A 21,622-nucleotide genomic window follows, 5' to 3' on the forward strand; every position below is an offset into this window, starting at 1 on the left:
AGAATTGCTTGAACCCGGGAGGCGAAGGTTGCAGTGAGCTGAGATCGCACCACTGCACTCCAGCCTGGGCGACAGTGTGAAACTCAGTCTCAAAAAAAAAAAAAAAGTCAGTTGAGCGCGTACATCTGGGATGACGATTTCATTTCCGTTCCCACTGCTGTGTGTTTATCCATCACGTTTATGCCACTTTGCAGATTACTGAACTTCTTAGCACATTTTGAAAGCAGGTAGTGTGAGTCCGAGTCTGTTCTTTAAAACTGCTTTCCAGCAAGAAAAGGCTGTTGGAATTTCCACTGGGGTTGGTTTGAATCTGTGGATCAATTTGGGTTAATCGATACTTTAACGGTATTTTCCAGTCCACAAGCAGAGGACGTTGCATTTATTTTTCTGTTTTGTTCAAGAGCAGCCTGGCCAACGTGGTGAAACCTCGTCTCTACTAAAAATACAAAAGTTAGCCGGGTGTCATAGTGGGCACCTGTAATCACAGCTGCTCAGGAGGCTGAGGCGGGAGAATCACTTTAACCTGGGAGGCGGAGGTTGCGGTGAGCCGAGATCGTGCCACTGCACTTCAGCCTGGGTGACGGAGCAGACTCCATCTCAAAAAAAACATTATATCCGTTTATTTAGTTGATCTTTAATTTTTGGAAGCTACTTTGTAGTTTTGCTTTCCAATTAACCCATGGTTTTTATCAGACCACATGCCTGCATTCTAGAACGTTAGAACGGGGTATTTGGAGATAAACACACGTGTGTGTGTCTGTGTGTATGATGCATATACACACACAGGTGCACACACACAGGTGGATACACACACACAGGTGTATACACATACATAGGTGCATACACACACATAGGTACACATGCACACGGGCATACACACACAGGTGCAGACAGGTGGATACACACAGGTGTACGCACACACACAGGCACACACAGAGGTACATACACACACAGGTGCACATGCACACATAGGTACATAGACACCAGCAGATGCATGCACACATACATGCAGGGGCATATACTCACATAGGTAGATACTCACACATAGGTGCATCACCCACGTGTATACACACAGGTACATACACAGGTGTGTTCACACATGGGCACACACAGATGCATGCACACACAGGTGCATACACATACATACAGGTACACAGGTGGATACACACAGGTGCATCACCCACGTGCATACACACAGGTACATACACAGGTGTGTTCACACATGGGCACACACACATGCATACACACACAGGTGCATCACCCACGTGCATACACACAGGTACATACACAGGTATGTGCACACACGGGCACACACAGATGCATACACACAGCTGCATACACTAGATACAGGTGCACACATTCACATAGGTGAATACACACACATAGGTGCATACACACACGGGGCACACACATAGATGCATACACATACAGGTACACACAGGTGGATACACACACACATAGGTGCATACACACACAGGTACGCACACAGGACATACACACAGGTGCATACACATACAGGTACACACAGGTGGATACACACACATAGGTGCGTACACACACAGGTGCATACACACACACATAGGTGGATACACACAGGTGCATACACACACAGGGTGGATACAGACACACACATAGGTGCATACACACACAGGTACATACACACGGGATACACACAGGTGCATACACTCACCCAGGGTGGATACAGACACACACATAGGTGCGTACACACACAGGTACATACACACACATAGGTGGATACACACAGGTGCATACACACACACAGGGTGGATACAGACACACATAGGTGCATACACACACAGGTACATACACACGGGATACACACAGGTGCACACACACACACATAGCTGGATACACACAGGTGCATACTCACACACAGGGTGGATACAGACACACACATAGGTGTGTACACACACGGGTACATACACACGGGATACACACAGGTGCATACACACACACATAGGTGGATACACACAGGTGCATACACACAGGGTGGATACAGACACACATAGGTGCGTAACACACAGGTGCATACACACACCCAGGGTGGATACAGACACACACATAGGCACATACACACACAGGTACATACACACGGGATACACACAGGTGGATACACACACCCAGGGTGGATACACACAGGTACATACACACGGGATACACACAGGTGCATACACACACACATAGGTGGATACACACAGGTGCATACACACACAGGGTGGATACAGACACACACATAGGTGCATACACACACAGGTACATACACACGGGATACACACAGGTGCATACACGCACCCAGGGTGGATACAGACACACACATAGGCACGTACACACACAGGTACATACACACGGGATACACACACCCAGGGTGGATACAGACACACACATAGGTGCGTACACACACAGGTACATACACATGGGATACACACAGGTGCATACACACACCCAGGGTGGATACAGACAGGTACATACACACGGGATACACAGGTGCATACACACACCCAGGGTGGATACAGACACACACATAGGTGCGTACACACACGGGTACATACACACGGGATACACACAGGTGCATACACACACACATAGGTGGATACACACAGGGTGGATACAGACACAAATAGGTGCGTACACACAGGTGCATACACCCACCCAGGGTGGATACAGACACACACATAGGCGCGTACACACACAGGTACATACACACGGGATACACACAGGTGGATACACACACACATAGGTGCATACACACGGGATACACACAGGTGCATACACACAGGTGGATACAGACACGTAGGTGCGTACACACAGGTACATACACACGGGATACACACACCCAGGGTGGATACAGACACACACATAGGTGCGTACACACACAGGTACATACACACGGGATACACACAGGTGTATACACACACCCAGGGTGGATACAGACAGGTACATACACACGGGATACACACAGGTGCATACACACACACATAGGTGGATACACACAGGGTGGATACAGACACAAATAGGTGCGTACACACAGGTGCATACACACACCCAGGGTGGATACAGACACACACATAGGCGCGTACACACACAGGTACATACACACGGGATACACACAGGTGGATACACACACACATAGGTGCATACACACAGGTACATACACACGGGATACACACAGGTGCATACACACAGGTGGATACAGACACACGTAGGTGCGTACACACAGGTACATACACACGGGATACACACACCCAGGGTGGATACAGACACACACATAGGTGCGTACACACACGGGTACATACACACGGGAGACACACAGGTGCATACACACACATATAGGTGGATACACAGAGGTGCATACACGCACCCAGAGTGGATACAGACACACACATAGGCGCGTACAAACACAGGTACATACACACAGGATACACACAGGTGGATACACACACACATAGGTTCATACAAACACGGGGCACACATATAGATGCATACAGATACATACAGGTACACAGAGATGGATACACACACATAGGTGCATACACACAGGTACATACGCACACGGGACATACACATAGGTGCATACACATACATTTACACACAGGTGGATACATACACACATAGGCGCGTATACACACAGGTACATACACAGGATACGCACAGGTGCATACACACACACATAGGTGGATACACACAGGTGCATACACACACAGGGTGGATACAGACACACACAGGTGCATACACACACGGGTACATACACACGGGATACACACAGGTGCATAAACACACACATAGGTGCATACACACAGGTACATACGCACACGGGACATACACACAGGTGCATACACACACATAGGTGCGTACACACACAGGTACATACACACGGGATACACAGGTGCATACACACACAGGGTGGATACAGACACACACAGGTGCATACACACACGGGTACATACGGGATACACACAGGTGCATAAACACACACACAGGTGCATACACACACAGGGTGGATACAGACACACATAGGTACATACACACAGGTACATACACACGGGATACACACAGGTGCACACACACGTAGGTGCATACACACAGGTGCATACACACACACGGTGGATACAGACACACATAGGTGCGCACACACACAGGTGCATGCACACACAGACACAGCCGTGCTTATCTTAACGTTTCATTAGAGCTCATAACAAACACGTTACAGGACAGAAAAGCACCCAGAACGCTCAGGGCGGGAGCTCAGGCTTTCTGAAGGTTTCCTGTGGGAGCCTTGAGCTTGCCCAGGGACCGCAGCTCTCGTGCCAGGCGCGTGCCTGTCTGCGTTCCGCTCTTCCGGCCGGCGTGACGGCGATCTGTTCGCGCTTTCAGAGTCGGCACCGATGGCGGTCTCGTGAGGAGGAAGGAAGGTGTGTAACCTTCGAGATTCTGCAACCGTGGAAACTCTGAGAAGCCTCGTCCCTCCCTCCCCGGCCTTCCGTGGATAGAGAGAACCGTGCCGTTTCCTGAGACGAGGCGGACGGGTTTCGAATCCACTGCAGCCCGTCCTGTTAGGGCCTGCGAAACAGGGAGGAAGCCGCCACGCTCTGCACACGGCGCCCGCGGGGTGAGGACGGGAATTCTGGGCCGTCTTCCCGTCTCGTGGCTTTGCCTGTTACGAGCTATGCTTTTAGCTTTGGATGCTCAGAAAACACGTCCTCACAAAGGCCAGGTCGCCATCGTGAGCCTTTCAGACCTAGGACCTCACAGAAGGACTTAGGCGTGCTCATTGAACACACATCTTTATCCTAAAACAAATGGTCTGAACAGATGTGTGTTTAGTGAGAATGAAAAGGGAAGAGATGTTTGTGAACGTTTTCCGTAAAGGTCTTCTGGGCATTTGAGGAGGTTTACAGGCTAATGGTGGATGGTGTCCCCATGAGAGGAGAGTGGAGGTTCGGGTGCCGTGAGGGCCTTCATCAGCCCAGGGGGGAATGTAGTCTCATCCGTGTAGGGGTGTTGGGGAAACACGCTGAAAACAGGCCTCACGGATTCCACGCTGCCTGTGGTGCAGAAACAGCTCTGTGACAGCCCTGTTGAGTGTGCACGGCCCCATCTGTGTACACGGTAGTGAACACACAGCCCCGTGGCGGCCCCGTCAACCGTGGACGGCCGTGTCCCTGTACATGGTAGTGTATAGACTCCCCCGTGGTGGCCCTGTTGAGAGCACACGGTGCTGTCCCCACCCCGATGGGTGTGGATGGCCCTGTGCCTCCCCCTCCCGTGTAGCCGGCCCTGTGGCTGCATCGGGAATCGGGTGCGGGTTCTGCATCGGGGCAGGCCGTGGGAGCTGCAGGGACGCAGTGGGGCTGCATCTGGAGGTGCTTTGAGGACTGCAGATGAGAGGCTTGACATGTCTCTGTATGCGTGCACTTCAGGATTTTCAGGCCGTGTTCCAAAAGTCTTGTACGGAAAGAGGAATCATGGCAGTAGAGTCCACAGGGGTGTGTGTCACCCGGCGTGGCAGGAGAGGTCACGTGTCACCCAGTGTGGCTGGATGGAGCGCGTGTCATCCAGTGTAGCAGGAGAGGTTGGTTGTCAGCCAGCATAGCAGGATGGGGTGCGTGGTTCTGGTCTGAGCTGAGCCTGTGGTTCTGGTCTGAACGGAGCCTGTGGTTCTGGTCTGAGCTGAGCCTGTGGTTCTGGTCTGAACGGAGCGTGTGGTTCTGGTCTGACGTGTGGTACTGGTCTGAACCCCACGCGTGGTGCTGGTGTGAATTCAAGGGGCGGCACCCGTGCCCTGTGAGTTTGTGCGCATATCATGGGTCACTGGGTGCACTCGTTTAAATCGTCTCCCGGAGATGGGACCACATTTCCTCCACTGCTGCCTTTAAGCTTCCGCTTGGAGACCTAGAGGGTCAGAGGCTGGCTTCGGAATCCTGAAGGACAAGGAGGAAATGAGAAGGATGGAAGGATCCGGGCGCGGCTGGGAAGGGAGGCAGCTGGACAAGGAAGTGGACAGGCGTACCCCTCAGGAGAACTGGAAGGGGCGTCGGGGTGGGCGCTGTGCTGGGCGTGAGAGGCCGTGAGGAAGGTTTTAGAAGAATAGGCCCGTCTGTGTGCACGCTGCGTGGTTCCAAGTCTAGGATACCCGGAAAAAGGAACACCAGGAAACAGATCGCGGGTGCTGGGGTGAGGAGGGAGGGAGGGACGGAGGGACGGGGGCCTCTGTGGCACACGCGTTTCTCGGGGCACGGAAACTACTCCGTGTGACCCCACGGTGGGAGATCCGTGTCATCATGCGCTTTTCCAGACCCACAGAGCCTGCGGCAGCGGGACGGCGCCCACAGTGCACGCCGTTGACCCGGGGCGATAGTGACCCGTCCAGGGTTCACTGACTGTAGCAAACGCACGTCGTCACGCAGGCCCTTCCTGATCGGGGAGCTGGGAGGCCTTCTGCTGACAGCGTCCCGCCTGGCAGGGCTGTGCGCAGGGTCTGACCTTCGGCCGAAGGTGTCCTGCGTCCCGGTGGGATAAGCGTGCCGGGCCCCTGATGCCAGCTCAGTTCAAAAGCTGCCAGTCCCGCTTCCCCGCCGCGGTCCCCGTGAGCAGTGGGACGGAAGGTGAGACTGAGACCCTAGATGCCCACGCCGCTTAGCTGTGTGCCAGAAACTCTGCAAGTGTGGGGAGGGGCGGGGATGCAGGCGCGCCTGGCTGCCGGGCCTGCTTCAGCCTGTGTTTGCGGAGGCGCAGCCGCACCTGGCGTGCCCGGGGTCCTGGAGGGGCCGAGCCTGCAGCCGGCTCTGCTGCTGTCGTGGCGGGGCTCACTTCTCGGGGCCGCCCGCCCCCAGGCTCTCCCCTCGGAGACCTGTTGATGCGCGCGCCTGGCGAGCCACGTGACGGCCCGCGCGGTGCACATAGCGCCCTGTGCGCGGACGGGCGGCGGAGTGCGGCGAGCGGCGCAGAGGGGACCGGAGGGAGCCGAGCCCGTGCGGGGAGCGGAGGCCGAGGACCGGGGGCAGCGCCGGGTCCGCACAGTCTCGGGTCGGGAGGGGCGGCCGCCCCCACCCCCGGCGCCATGCGCCCTCCGCGGCCTGAGGAATGCGCGCGGCGCCGGCCCGGGGCCCAGAGCGCCTGGCGGGCGACGCATGGAGCGCGCTGAGCCCCGGCCCCGCCTGCAGCGCCCCGCTGGCCCCGGCCCGGCCCTGCCCCGAGAGCGCGGCGCCCGGCCCGGCCCGCGGAGAGCCCCGCGCGCCGACGGCATGAGGCTCCGCGAGCGCTCGCTGCGCCAGGACCCCGACCTGCGCCAGGAGCTGGCCTCACTGGCCCGCGGCTGCGACTTCGTGCTGCCCTCGCGGTTCAAGAAGCGGCTGAAGGCCTTCCAGCAGGTCAGCCCCGCGCGCCCCGCGGATTCCCCCCTCCCCACACCCGCCCCCGAAACCCGGCCCAGCCTCCTGGTTCCGCGAGCTCTGCCCTCCCTGCCCCGCGCGGGGACACCGCCCCCCCCCCCCACCGCCGCTCCTGGCCCTGCGCCCGCCGTCCTTCCCCTTCCCGGTCCCCGCGCGGGGACACCCCCCTCCCCGCCGTCACTCCTGGCCGTGACCCGTCGGGGACCTCTCCACCGCCGCTCCTGGCCCTGCACCCACCGTCGTTCCCGGCCCCGCGTGGGGACCCCCACCCCGCCACTCCTGGCCAGGCACCGTCGGGGACCCCTACCTCGCCGCTCCTGGCCGCGCACTCAGTGTCCCTCCCAACCCCAAGCAGAGACTCCCTTCGGCATTACTGGCTTTGCACCCGGTGTCCCTCCCGGCCCCGCGTGGGGACCCCCACCCCGCCACTCCTGGCCGCGCACCGTCAGGGACCTCCCCGCTGCCGCTCCTGGCCGCGCACCCGGTGTCCCTCCCGGCCCCACGCGGGTATTCCCCCTCCACCGCCACTCCTGGCAGCCGGTGTCCCCGGCAGGGCCCCAACCCAAGATTTTCAGGGTCAGTCGTGGGCGCAGGGGACCCACCCGGACCACGCGCCGCCGAAAACCGGGTGCTGCTCTTCGGGAAGCTGCGCCAAGCTAGGTGGGAAAAGCCGGCTTGGAAAAGAGCACCCGCTGCTTTCCCGGGAGTTTAGCTGTGAGTGTGGCACGCTGCTGACATAAGCCAGGCGGGCTGAGAACCGCCAGTGCCTCAGGGGTTCGCTGCGCACAGATTTTTCCTTTAAATAATACCCTGGATTGCCGGTGATAAACGCGGGGAAAGTCCTTCACCCTTCTTGTTTCTTTAGGCCAGACCGTTTGTCCAGTGTGCTTTTACTCGTGTTTTTGTTTTATTTTATTTTCTGAGACAGAGTCTCGCTGTCTCCCGGGCTAGAGTGCAGTGGCGCGGTATCGCCTCTCTGCAACCTCAGCCTCCCGAGTAGCTGGGATTACGGGCACCCGCCACCACGCCCGGGCAGTGTTTATTTTTAGTAGAAACGGGTTTTCACCATGTCGGCCAGGCTGGTCTCGAATTCCTAACCTCAGGTGATCCGCCCACCTCTGCCTCCCAAAGTGCTGGGATTAGGGGCGCAAGCCTCCACCCTGGCCGGCTTTGAAGTGTGATCTGTGCTCAGGGAAGTAAGCTGTGTGTCTGTCCCCCTTGTACACTGTGTAGCTTAGTCGTACGGGCACCGTGTCGTTTAAACGTGTGAGTCTTCCCTTGACAACCTCTGTGTAAGTTGCGAGCTTCGGCTTTTGCTGTGGCGGAACCTCACCCAGGCCGGTTGGGTGTGCGTGGTGGGCGTTTTTCAAACTCAGTTCCAGGGGTCTGGAGCTAGCGGGCTAAACGTCAGGTTGAGCCAAAGCGTCCGGTTTGGAGGGGAGGGAGACCCACTTCTTTTGATACTTTAATTGAAATTTTTTCTTTAAGATCACGTCGGCTTTTACACTCCAGAGTTTTCATCTGATCTCGGTCTCCCAGGTTTTGACATTTTGCCTGTAAGTGGGTAGGGGCTGTGAGTTTGTGTTACAAGCATGGTTTCTTTAAAACCTCCTAACCTGGAGACCGCTCCGAGTGAGATGAGCTCCGAGCAGGATCTGCGGGATGTGTGTGCTTGCTGGTTGCAGTCTCAGGTGGTTTGCTCGCACGTGGACGTGGCTGGACGAGGAAGCCCTCTGCCCTGCAGCGGGGCCGTGACTCTCTGTGGGGGCTGTGGAGTCTCTTGGGTGGTTAGGTCACACGTGGATGGATGAGGAAGCTGTCTGCCCTTCAGGGGGGGCGGAGCTCTTCTGTGAGGGCTGTGGAGTCTGTTAGGTGGTTACCTCGCACGTGGACGTGGCTGGCTGCACCGGGACATGCATCTTCTGTGGGGCGAGCGTGTTGGAGCCACTGGAAGTGTCGGGGTGCAGCGCCTTCCGCGCTAACATCAGCCGTGGCAGAGGCTCCTGAGCTTGCTCGTCCCGCCTGGGCTTCTGTTTCCCGCCAAGCCCCTGGTGGCTGCTCCCTGCCAGGTGGGAAACCCAGGCTCCCCCTCCTCCCTGCCACTGCCCACTTCCCAGTCACCGGCATCCTTGCCAAACCAAACTCAGCCAGGTGGGGGGTGTTCAGTTTCACTGACCTCCCGCCTTGGGATGGGAACAGCACGTGTTCTCGCCGTGGGTCCCAGGAGGCCCCTGTGTGATGATGGCGTGTCACACAGCACGTGTTCTCGCCGTGGGTCCCAGCAGGCTCCACTGTGATCCCCACGTCCCCCAGCCCTGCCTTCTGAGCTCGGTGGAGACGCGCAGCTCACCGGAGCCGTGGGTGTAGGGCCCAGTGAACATCTCTGCAGAGGCCCAGTTGCTCGGCACAGCCTGGCTCAGCCGTGTGTGTGAGCGAGCGTCAGCCCACGTGAGGACGTCCAGGCAGGGCCCGGCTCAGCCATGTGTGTGAGCAACCATAAGCCCACGTGATGACCTCCACGTGGGGCCCGGCTGAGCCGTGTGTGTGAGCGAGCGTGAGCCCACGTGACGACCTCCACGCGGGGCCCGGCTCAGCCGTGTGTGTGAGCGAGCGTGAGCCCACGTGACAACCTCCACGCGGGGCCCGGCTCAGCCGTGTGTGTGAGCGAGCGTGAGCCCACGTGACGACCTCCACGCGGGGCCCGGCTCAGCCGTGTGTGTGAGCGAGCATAAGCCCACGTGAGGACGTCCAGGCAGGGCCCGGCTCAGCCGTGTGTGTGAGCAACCATAAGCCCACGTGATGACCTCCACGTGGTGCCCGGCTGAGCTGTGTGTGTGAGCGAGTGTGAGCCCACGTGACGACCTCCACGCGGGGCCCGGCTCAGCCGTGTGTGTGAGCAAGCGTGAGCCCACATGACGACCTCCACGCGGGGCCCGGCTCAGCCGTGTATGTGAGCGAGCGTGAGCCCACGTGACGACCTCCACGCGGGGCCCGGCTCAGCCGTGTGTGTGAGCGAGCGTGAGCCCACGTGACGACCTCCACGCGGGGCCCGGCTCAGCCATGTGTGTGAGCGAGTGTGAGCCCACGTGACGACCTCCATGCGGGGCCCGGCGCCACCATGTGTGTGAGCGTCAGCCCACGCTCACGTGGGTGGACTCAGACACGTGGACCTCCCGTGTCCACCCTCCACCCCAGTTCTCCCTGTTTGCTAGAGAGGGGATCTGTGAACCTCCACGCGGGGCCGGGCTCTGTTACCTCCGTGTCCGCTCCTCTGGGTAAACGCTGACCTTTCCGGCCCCTGTGTTTACCATGCAGCGTGTCCTTTGCAGGTGTCGCTGGCAGCCTTCTACCAGCCTTCACAGAGGGTCCCTGGGTGGGCGAGGGGCTCGGCTGGAATCCGTGAGTGTGGGTCCTGCCCGAACCCCGACATCCCTTACCACAGCCGCCGGGCTTCCGACTCCGGCTGAAGAGGGCACCAGGAAGGCACAGAGCCTCCTCTGTGGCTCTGAGCCTGCTCTCCGGTCCCGCTGGGGTCGGCACGAGGGTCGTTTCTGCGTGTTGCCACACCCCGCCTGCTGTGCTCACCCTCTGCCCACTCGGGCCTGTGTTCTCCTGGAACTTACCTGCACCCCGACACACTTCTGCACAAAAGCAGGCCGTGTCCGTGTCAGGCGGAGGCTGTGTGTTTGCTGGTACACGCGTGTGTTTTGCTAAACGGAGCTGTGCTCGGGAAGGGTCAGAGACGTCTCTGTGACCTGTGGAACTGCGGTCAGTCAGGAGCTGCCTTCCTGGTGCCCTCAACAGAAATAGCTCTCCGGGAGGCAGGGTGTCGCCTGTATCAGTGTGCCCTGCGTGACAGGTGCTTTACCAAGCGCTCTGCAAAGAGCAGCCCTGAGGAGGATGGAAAGTGCCCGGCCGGGACCAGGCGCCCCTCCGGTCCGTCTCCCTGTTTCACTGAGGAGGCGGCTGACTTCAGAATTCTTGTTCCACGCACACAGCTGTCGTGCCTCCTTCTGTGTGTGTGGTGATGCCTGCCCGGCGGCTCCGTTCGGGGCGGGCCGCCTTCTCGGCGATTGCTTCGGGGCCCAGGGAGACCCGCTGCTGCCCGGGAGGTGGCCGCCGCCCAGGCGCTCCGTGCGTGTTGAAAGGAATGTGTGCTCTGCAGCTGTGCCGGGGCCGGGTCTATTTATGTCCCGGAGATTAAACTTGTAAATCTCCCAGGCCCGCGAGCTCGGGCTGCTCGGGCTGTTTCTTGTTCCGTCTCTCCTCTATCTGTGCCCGCGTGGGCCCGGCTTCCCCCTGTCGCTGCACGGGGTGGGTGGGCTCCGCCTTCCCTGGCATGCCGAGGGCACGTCCAGTGGTATTCACTTGGTGAGTGCTAAGGCTGCGTTGTCGGGCATGGATAAAGGCAGCCCCCAGGGACTGTCTGTCCTGCCGTGACCGACCTCTTCAGCGTTTTCTGGTGGCCTCTCCGTCTCCACATCTGTCCATCACGTTGTGCCGACTTCACGGATGTTACCGGCGTGCTTTCTTCCATCTGGAAAGCAAACGTGCAGCTTCTGGATCCTGAAGCCTTGTGCATCTTTCACCATATTGGCCAGGCTGCTCTCAAACTCCTCACCTCAAGTGAGCCACCCTCCTGGGCCTCCCAAAGTGCTGGCATTATGGGGTGAGCCACCTCGCCCAGCCTCATGTCATTCTTGAAAGAGACCCTGTCTCACGTCTCTCTGTACACGTGGAGGCCGTTTTCTTCCTGCGATCGGGCCTCCGTCCCGTAACTGGAGCACGTGGTTCCCTCAAGGCTCCGTATCTCCCACTGCCTCTGTGTCACGTCTCTGTGTACACGTGGAGGCTGTTCTCTTCCTGCGGTCGGGTCTCCGTCCTGTAACTGGAGCACGTGGTTCCCTGAAGGCTCCGTATGTCCCACGGCCTCTGTGTCACGTCTCTGTGTACACGTGGAGGCTGTTCTCTTCCTGCGGTCGGGTCTCCGTCCTGTAACTGGAGCACGTGGTTCCCTGAAGGCTCCGTATGTCCCACGGCCTCTGTCTCACGTCTCTCTGTACACGTGGAGGCTGTTCTCTTCCTGCGGTCGGGTCTCCGTCCCGTAACTGGAGCACGTGGTTCCCTGAAGGCTCCGTATGTCCCACGGCCTCTGTGTCACGTCTCTGTGTACACGTGGAGGCTTTTCCCTTCCTGTGGTCGGGCCTCCGTCCCGTAACTGGAGCACGTGGTTCCCTGAAGGCCTCCGTATGTCCCACGGCCTCTGTCTCACGTCTCTGTGTACACGTGGAGGCTGTTCTCTTCCTGCGGTCGGGCCTCCGTCCTGTAACTGGAGCACGTGGTTCCCTGACACTGATGCCGCCTGCTCCTCTGTGTGAGGCTCTAACTGTCTCCTCCTGCATCTCTGCCGCCCGTTCTTTTTCAGCTCAGCTCCTTTCCTCTCGATCGCAGTAGGAATTTTCTAGTAGCTCACTGTGTATCCTAGAAATGTCAGCTGCTGGCCGGACACGGTACCTCACACCTGTGATCCCAGCACTGTGGGAGGCTGAGGCAGGAGAACCGCTGGAGGCCAGGAGTTCAAGGCCAGCCTGGGCAACATAGTGAGACCCCGTCTCTTAGGAAACAAAAAAAAAAAGAAAGAAATGCCAACTCGTAAATTTTTCAAAGCCCAACGTTGATCAGTATCTTTTCCTGCAAGTCACAAACCGTCACACACGCATTCAGCCTCTACCCCTCGTGACTGTGACCTGCTCTGCTCCGCATCCCTTCTTCCAATTCCGCGCTTCCGTTTGGGAGGCCCTGGCTTGTCTCAGCTTTTGCTTCACTGTCTATTACCGGCCTGCACGTTGACTGTAAATTTTGCTGTCAAAATGTCTGACTGTTCATCTCATTCTCCCGGGTTCCACCGATTCTCCTGCCTCAGCCTCCCGAGTACCTGTGGTTACAGGCACCCGCCACCACACCCGGCCAAGTTTTGTGTTTTTACTAGAGACACGGTTTTGCCATATTGGCCAGGCTGCTCTCGAACTCCTGACCTCATGTGATTCCCTCCTCCTGCACCTCCCAAAGTGCTGGGATCACAGCTTTGAACATCACACATCATTTTTTTTTGAGTCAGAATGTTACTCTGTCGCCCACGCTGGGGTGCAACGCTGTGATCTCGGCTCACTGCAACCTCCGCCTCCAGAGTTCCAGCGATTCTCCTGCCTCAGCGTCCTGAGCAGCTGGGATTACAGGCACCCGCCACCACGCCCGGCTGATTTTTGTATTTTTAGTACAAACAGGGTTTCCCCACGTTGGCCACGCCGGACTCGAACTCCCGACTTCAGGTGATCCGCCCTCCTCGGCCTCCCACAGTGCTGGATGACAGGCGTGAGGCACGGCGCCCGGCTGCGCACCCCTGTTTTTGGCCGTTGGTTGTATTTTCTGTTTTTATTTCGTAGTTTCAATTTTCTCCTTTATTTCTTTTGTTAGTTTTGTTTTGAGATGGTTTTGCGTTTTTTGTTTTTTGTTTGTTTTTTTTTTGAGACGGAGTCTCACTCTGTCACCCAGGCTGGAGCGCAGTGGTGTGACCTCAGCTCACCTCAAGGTCCATCCCCTGCATTCAAGTGATTCTTCCGTCTCAGCCTCCGAGTAGCTGGGATTACAGGCACCTGCCACCGCGTCTGGCTGATTTTTGTATTTTTACTAAAGATAGCGTTTGTTGTCAAACTCCTGACCTCTTGATCTGCCCGCCTCGGCCTCCCAGAGGGCTGGGATTACAGTCGTGAGCCCCCACGCCCTGCCGAGTTTCACTCTTGTTGCCCAGGCTGGAGTGCAATGGCACAGTCTTGGTTCACCACAATCTCTGCCTCTTGGGTTCAATCGATTCTCCTACCTCAGCCTCTGGAGTAGCTGGGATTACAGGCACGTGCCACCACACCAAGCTAATTTTTTGTATTTTTAGTAGAGATGGGGTTTGTCTATGTTGGTAAGTCTGGTCTCGAACTCCTGACCTGAGTTGATCCACCCACGTCGGCCTCCCAGACTCTTGGGATTGCAGGTGTGAGCCACCGCGCCCGGCCTTCTCTTTTTTTTTTTTTTTTTTGAGACGGAGTTTCGCTCTTGTTACCCAGGCTGGAGTGCAATGGTGCGATCTCGGCTCACTGCAACCTCCGCCTCCTGGGTTCAGGCAATTCTCCTGCCTCAGCCTCCTCAGTAGCTGGGATTACAGGTGCGTGCCACCATGCCCAGCTAATTTTTTTGTATTTTTAGTAGAGACGGGGTTTCACCATGTTGACCAGGATGGTCTCGATCTCTTGACCTCGTGATCCACCCGCCTTGGCCTCCCAAAGTGCTGGGATTACAGGCCCGAGCCACCGCGCCCGGCCCTCTTTTATTTCTTAAAATGCAGGAGGTGTTACCTGTTTTATGTCCTGGCAGTGTCAGAGTCAGAAGGCCCTCTCACCTCACAGTGAGGGACAGAAAGCCTCTCCCCCATGGTGCCTCAGTCCTGTGGGCCTGTCGCTGGTTGTTGACTGTGAGCTGCTCATTTGATGGGGGTTTTTTGGGAGACGGAGTCTTGCTCTGTTGCTCAGGCTGGAGTTCGGTGGTGCCATCTCGGCTTGCTGGAGCCTCGGCCTCCTGACTTCCAGCAATTTTCCCAACCTCAGCCTCCTGAGTAGCTGGGACTATAGGCACATGCCACCACACTTGGCTAATTTATTTATTTTTTTAGTAGATGTGAGGTTTTGCTATGTTGCCCACGCTGGTGTCAGGCAATCTGCCCGCCTCAGCCTCTAAAAGCGCCAGCATTACAGGCACGAGCCAGCGTGCCCGGCCGTGTGAGGCCTTTCTCACCATCGTGGTGATGGGAGTTTGATGTGCAAACCTGCAGGAGAGTCGGCTGTAGCCGTAAGTTCTCGGGAGAATTCCACCCTGCCCGGCTGCTACCTGCAGCTCCAGGCAAAGGCCACAATCTTCCTTTCATTCCTGGGGCCTGAGGCCCGAGGGAGCTTTATTGGCAGTTCATTTTTCTTACTGAAGGTGGACCGTTCTGGGAGGTTTACTTGACGCAGCTTCCTCTGGTGACCCTGGGTTTTACCTCCTATTCCCCAGAGCTCTGCAAGACTGTGAGAGATTTCGGGGAGCACGCTCGGTCCAGACTTCTGAAGGCAGAGCCTGTGCAGGGTCCATGGGCCTCCCTGCCCCCTCCTCCCGGGCGTCCCTGCCCCCTCCTCCCGGGCCTCCCTGCGCCCTCCTCCCGGGCCTCCCTGCCCCCTCCTCCCGGGCCTCCCTGGATCCCTCCTCCCAGGCCTCCGTGGATCCCTCCTCCCGGGCCTCCGTGGATCCCTCCTCCCGGGCCTCCGTGGATCCCTCCTACCAGACCTCCCTGTATCCCTCCTCCCGGGCCTCCCTGCCCCCTCCTACCAGACCTCCCTGTATCCCTCCTCCTGGGCCTCCCTGGATCCCTCCTCCGGGGCCTCCCTGCCCGCTCCTTCTGGGCACCTGTGGCCTAATATACTGTACTTTCCTGGCAGCCTGCAGATGCTGCTGTTTAGAAGATGTCTGTGAAACATTCTGTCCAGTATTCTTGTCAGTTTTCTGTGAAACATTCTGTCCGGTATTGTTGTCACTTTTCTGTGAAACATTCTGTCCGGTATTGTTGTCAGTTTTCTGTGAAACATTCTGTCCAGTATTCTTGTCAGTTTTCAGCAAGACGGTCAGTGGGTGCACCCAGGTCATTATATTGGCAAAACCAGGAGCCCTAGAGCTGTGTGACCCAGCGTTGTGAAGGGGAGGAGCTGAAGGCTCCACAGTGGGACCTCCACAGCCAGACACGAGGTAGTTGGAGGAGGAGGAGGAGGAGGACGCAGCCCCGTCCCCTGGGTAGTTGGAGGAGGAGGAGGAGGAGGAGGAGGAGGAGGAGGAGGAGGAGGACGCAGCCCCGTCCCCTGGGTAGTTGGAGGAGGAGGAGGAGGAGGAGGACGCAGCCCCGTCCCCTGGGTAGTTGGAGGAGGAGGTCGCCGTGTGGTTGCTGATGTCGTTGACTGTTTTCTTCGGTGTTTTAGTATCTCAGGATGACAGTTAATATGCAGCTCGCAGGTTTTGTGGAGATTGAAGCGGGAGCCTCTTGAGCGAGTGGTCTGGGTCCTGCGGATGCTCTGCGCGAGGGGAGTGCTGGTGCTGAGTGTCGCCAGGAGCCTGTGGCGTGGGGTCTGCACTGGGCGAAAGGCTGAGGCTTGTGTCCACAGCAGTACCTGCTGGTCGACCCCCTCTACTGCCTGTGCGGGTGCCCACTCTGCATCTGCCTCTCAGGATGTGAGTCGGCCGGGCTCCTGGGGCAGGGCTCTGCCTTGCCGTGTCCATGCTCTCGGGCGCCTGGGTTTTGCGGCTGCCCTTGTCCCCAGGGCTCTGGCCAGTGTGACGTCAGTGGTGTGGCCCGTAGGAATCAGGAACGCATCCTGGCTGGGCTCTCCGGCATATGGGACGTGGGGCTGCCCTTGTCCCCAGGTCCCTGCCAGGTGTGAGGTCATTGGTGTGGCCCGTGAGAATCAGGAACACATCCTGGCTGGGCTGTCCGGCATCTGGGACGTGGGGCTGCCCTTGTCCTCAGGTCCCTGCCAGGTGTGAGGTCATTGGTGTGGCCCGTGGGATTGGGAGCGGGTCCTCGTGGGTGTCTCGGGCATCTGGGTTGCTCGCCTGCCCTGCCAGGTGTGGTGGGTACTCAGTGTGGAGCAGCAACCCTCTGTGGGGTCCCTGTCGGCATCAGGTAGCCCCCCAGGCAGAGGTGATCCTGGAATGGGTGTGTGAGTGTCCCCATGGCCCTGCAGTGGGTGTGTCGGTGTCCCTGTGGCCGGGTGGACGTGTCCCTGCAGTGGGTGTGTGAGTGTCCCCGTGTCCGGGTGGACGTGGCCCTACAGTGGGTGTGAGCATCCCCGTGGCCAGGTGGACATGGCCCTGCAGTGAGTGTGAGTGTCCCCGTGGCCGGGTGGACATGGCTCTGCAGTGGGTGTGTGTCCCTGTGGCCGGGTGGATGTGTCCCTGCAGTGGGTGTGTGAGTGCCCCTGTGGCCCGGTGGACGTGGCCCTGCAGTGGGTGTGTGAGTGCCCCTGTGGCCCGGTGGACATGGCCCTGCAGTGGGTGTGTGAGTGCCCCCGTGGCCGGGTGGACGTGGCCCTGCAGTGGGTGTGTGAGTGCCCCCGTGGCCGGGTGGATGTGACCCTGCAGTGGGTGTGTCGGTGTCCCCGTGGCCGGGTGGACTTGGCCCTGCAGTGGGTGTGTAAGTGTCCCCGTGGCCGGGTGGACGTGGCCCTGCAGTGGGTGTGTTGGTGTCCCCGTGGCTGGGTGGATGTGTCCCTGCAGTGGGTGTGTGAGTGCCCCCGTGGCCGGGTGGACGTGGCCCTGCAGTGGGTGTGTGAGTGTCCCCGTGGCCGAGTGGACGTGGCCCTGCAGTGGGTGTGTTGGTGTCCCCCATGGCTGGGCTGAGGCGGCCTCCATGGTGGATCAAGTGTGTGGCCCCCCCACGGTGACTGCAGAGCACCATGTCCCAGTCCCGGTTGGTGGCAGGTGGCCTCGGCGCCATGGGCCCTAGAGTGGCCCTTGCGTTGGTCCCGTGTCCAGGTGGACAAGGCGTCGGCGGCTCCCAGGTTCTAACCGAGTGCTTCTGTCAACTCTTCAGGTCCAGACCCTGAAACAAGAGCCTCTTCCCCCGGCCACGAGCCAAAGCATTCCGACCTTCTACTTCCCCAGAGGACGCCCGCAGGACTCCGTCAATGTGGACGCCGTCATCAGCAAGATCGAGGGCACGTTCGCCCAGTTCCCCCAGGAGAGGGCCAGCATGGACGACATGGGCCTGGTGGCCAAGGTGCGTGTCACACACGCGGGATGTGGAGAGGCCGACGTGCCGTGTGTGTGTGAGGGTGAGGCGGAGCGGCCGAGGTGGTGCTGTGGGCGTGTGAGGGTGAGGCTGACAGTCCGAGGTGAGTGCCATGTGCGTGTGAGGGTGTGGTGGAGAGGCCGAAGTGGTACTGCGGGCGTGTGAGGGTGGGGCAGAGGGGCCGAGGTGGGTCTCATTGTCCCCGGCTATGGATGTCGTGGCCTGGTGGCTGTGCACTGGGGTCTCCCTGTCCCCAGCTGTGGACATCGTGGCCTGGTGGCCGTGCACTGGGGTCTCCTGTCCCCGGCTGTGGACGTTGTGGCCTGGTGGCTGTGCATTGGGGTCTCCTGTCCCCCGGCTGTGGATGTCGTGGCCTGGTGGCCATGCACTGGGGTCTCCCTGTCCCCGGCTGTGGACGTCGTGGCCTGGTGGCTGTGCACGGGGGTGTCACTGTCCCCCGCTGTGGATGTCGTGGCCTGGTGGCCGTGCACTGGGGTCTCCCTGTCCCCGGCTGTGGACGTCGTGGCCTGGTGGCCGTGCACTGGGGTCTCCTGTCTCCCGGCTGTGGACGTCGTGGCCTGGTGGCTGTGCACGGGGGTGTCACTGTCCCCCACTGTGGATGTCATGGCCTGGTGGCCGTGCACGGGGGTCTCCCTGTCCCCGGCTGTGGACGTTGTGGCCTGGTGGCCGTGCATTGGGGTCTCCTGTCCCCCGGCTGTGGATGTCATGGCCTGGTGGCAATGCACTGGGGTCTCCCTGTCCCCGGCTGTGGACGTCGTGGCCTGATGGCCGTGCACTGGGTCTCCTGTCCCCTAGCTGTGGATGTCATGGCCTGGTGGCTGTGCACTGGGGTGTCCTTGTCCCCGGCTGTTGACGTCGTGGCCTGGTGGCCGTGCACTGGGGTCTCACCGTCCCCCGGCTGTGGACGTCATGGCCCGGTGGCCGTGCACTCAGCTCACCGCAACCTCCCCCTCAAGGGTTCAAGCGATTCTCCTGCCTCAGCCTCCTGGGTAGCTGGGATTACAGGTGCCCGCCACCAGGCCGAGCTAAATTTTTTGTATTTTTGGTATAGATGGGGTTTTCCGTGTCGGTCAGACTGGTCTCGAACTCCCCACCTCAGGTGATCCGCCCACCTCGACCTTCCAAAGTGCTGGGATGGCAGGCCTGAGCCCCGTGCCCAGCCTAGTTCTAATCGTTTCTCAGTGGGCACGAGACCATGTCACCTGTAAGTAGATACAGTTTTAGTACCTTCCTGGGTGTGCACGTCTTTTATTTCTTTTCTCGCCTGGCTACTGTGGTTAGGACCTGCAGTGCGGTGTTGAATAGAAGTGAAAGACGGGGCACCCTCGTCCTGTTCCTGGCCTGGGGGGTGACCATCCGCCTTTCACCTTTTGGTTGAAACCACTTATCAGCTTGCAAACTTGCCAGATCTATCCTAGTTGTTAACTGTTCTCATCAAGAGTACATTTTGAATTTTGTAAAATGGTTTTTCTAAATCAGTGAGATGACCGGTTTATGTTTTTTGGGTTTGTTTGTTGTGAGACCGAGTGTCACTCCGTCCCCCAGGCTGCAGTGCAGTGGCACGATCTCGGCTCACTGCAACATTTACCTCCCAGGTGCAAGCAGTTCTCCTGCCTCAGCCTCCCAAGTACCTGGGACTACAGGCGTGCAACACTGTGCCCGCCTAAACTTTTTATATTTTTAGTAGAGACGGGGTTTCTCCATGTGGTCAGGCTGGTCTCAAACTCCCGACCTCAGGTGATCCGCCCCCTCAGCCTCCCAAAGTGCTGGCGTGACAGGCGTGAGCCACTGCGCCAGCTGGTTTTTCTTTTTGCAGCTGGCTTCACAGAGAAGACGCTGGTTGGCAGTTTTCTTGTGAGCCCTTCCTCTGGTTACGCTTTTAGAGAAATGCAGGTCTCAAAGAACAAGTTGGGAAGGGCCGCCCCTTTTCTATCAGGGATTACCTTTTTAAAGTACTTTAAAATGTTCTGTTTCATAAACATGTGAAAACCTCCGTGGATACAAAGTGAACAAAACAGATCAGACACGTTCAGCTAAGTCCAGGTTCTGCCCCTGTGGAAACTGTTACCTACGGGGGAGAATCGGCACACACAGAGGGGTCCCTGTCTTGCACATACTGTCAGCCGTGAAAGGACCGGATACGCCGCACCCATGCAAAGCCTTCTTATGGGGAAAACTGCCATCCTTCTGTAATGACTTCTGTTGAAATGCTAGAAACTCTTAGAGTTGGATGCAAACATGTAGTGAATGAAAAAAAACTAATATTTACCCAATAAGCTGTCATTTAAAATACCAGAAACATGAAGATTTCTTACATCTTTTAATAAAAACTTGCCAAAAGTAGTTTCTGATGTGCTGTTTTTTTTTTTTTTTTTTTTAATACCAAGTCTCGCTCTGTCGCCCAGGCTGGAGTCAGTGGTGCAATCTCAGCTCCCTGCAACCTCCGCCTCCCGGATTCAAGTGATTCTCCTGCCTCAGCCTCCTGAGTAGCTGGGATGACAGGCGCGCGCCACCACGCCCGGCTAATTTTTGTATTTTTAGTACAGATGGGGTTTTGCCATGTTGGGCCAGGCTAGTCTCGAACTCCTGACCTCAGGTGATCCACTTGCCTCAGCCTCACAAAGTGCTGGGATGACAGGAGTGGGCCACCGCGCCCAGCCCATGCCTAACTCTTGACTGAGCTTGGTCGTCTCTGAGTTTTTTATTTTCTTGATTTTTCTGTCTCAAGTAGCAGCTTTTAGTTTTAGCGATTTTCTGAGAGCTTGTTCTCCTACGTTGACTTCTGATCTCTCACTCCCTCTCCTCTGCTCACGCCGGGGTCTGGGGTGTTGTTACTGCAGGCTCTGCGTTCCCCGTGTGTGTTTTTTCCATGCCAGCCGGATTCCAGCTTCTGTTGTGTGGATTCCAGAATCCTGCTGTGTGCTTATCTGTTAGCTGGGGTTGACTTTCTGGGCCTGGAGACGCCTTGGGAAACGGCCGTATCAGTCTGTTCTCACACCGCTATAAAGAACTACGTGAGGCTGGACATCTCTGACCTCGCCCAGCCGCGCCCTGTAGTTTGCTTTGTAGACACTGTGTGTCATTTTTGTTGCATTTTTCCTTAGGCTGATTTTTCTTCTAATGGTCTTGATAGATGGCATTATTTGTATCATATTTATTTATTTATTTACTTTAGAGGCAGGGTCTTGCTCTGTCGTCCAGGCTGGAGTGCAGTGGTGAGATCTCGGCTCACGGCAACCTCCGCCTCCCGGGTTCGAGCGACTCTCCTGCCTCAGCCTCCCGAGTAGCTGGGATTACAAGCACCCACCACCACGCACAGCTTATTTTTTTGGAT

At 58.0% G+C, this 21,622-nt stretch overlaps 1 protein-coding gene across 1 annotated transcript in view; it reads left to right on the top strand.

Moving 5' to 3' along the window:
* Positions 1-21,622, top strand: part of LOC105710763 (serine/threonine-protein phosphatase 2A regulatory subunit B'' subunit beta-like) — a 48,649-nt gene that overhangs the window by 6,121 nt on the left and 20,906 nt on the right. Inside the window, 1 exon segment of the mRNA XM_064372054.1 lies at positions 18,070-18,255. Within this exon segment, the coding sequence (XP_064228124.1) occupies positions 18,070-18,255 (186 nt within the window).

This window comes from Aotus nancymaae, unplaced genomic scaffold (genome assembly GCF_030222135.1).
Source record: "Aotus nancymaae isolate 86718 unplaced genomic scaffold, 86718_ANA_hifiasm-v0.15.2.pri h1tg000268l, whole genome shotgun sequence".
NCBI classification, from domain to species: Eukaryota; Metazoa; Chordata; class Mammalia; order Primates; family Aotidae; genus Aotus; species Aotus nancymaae.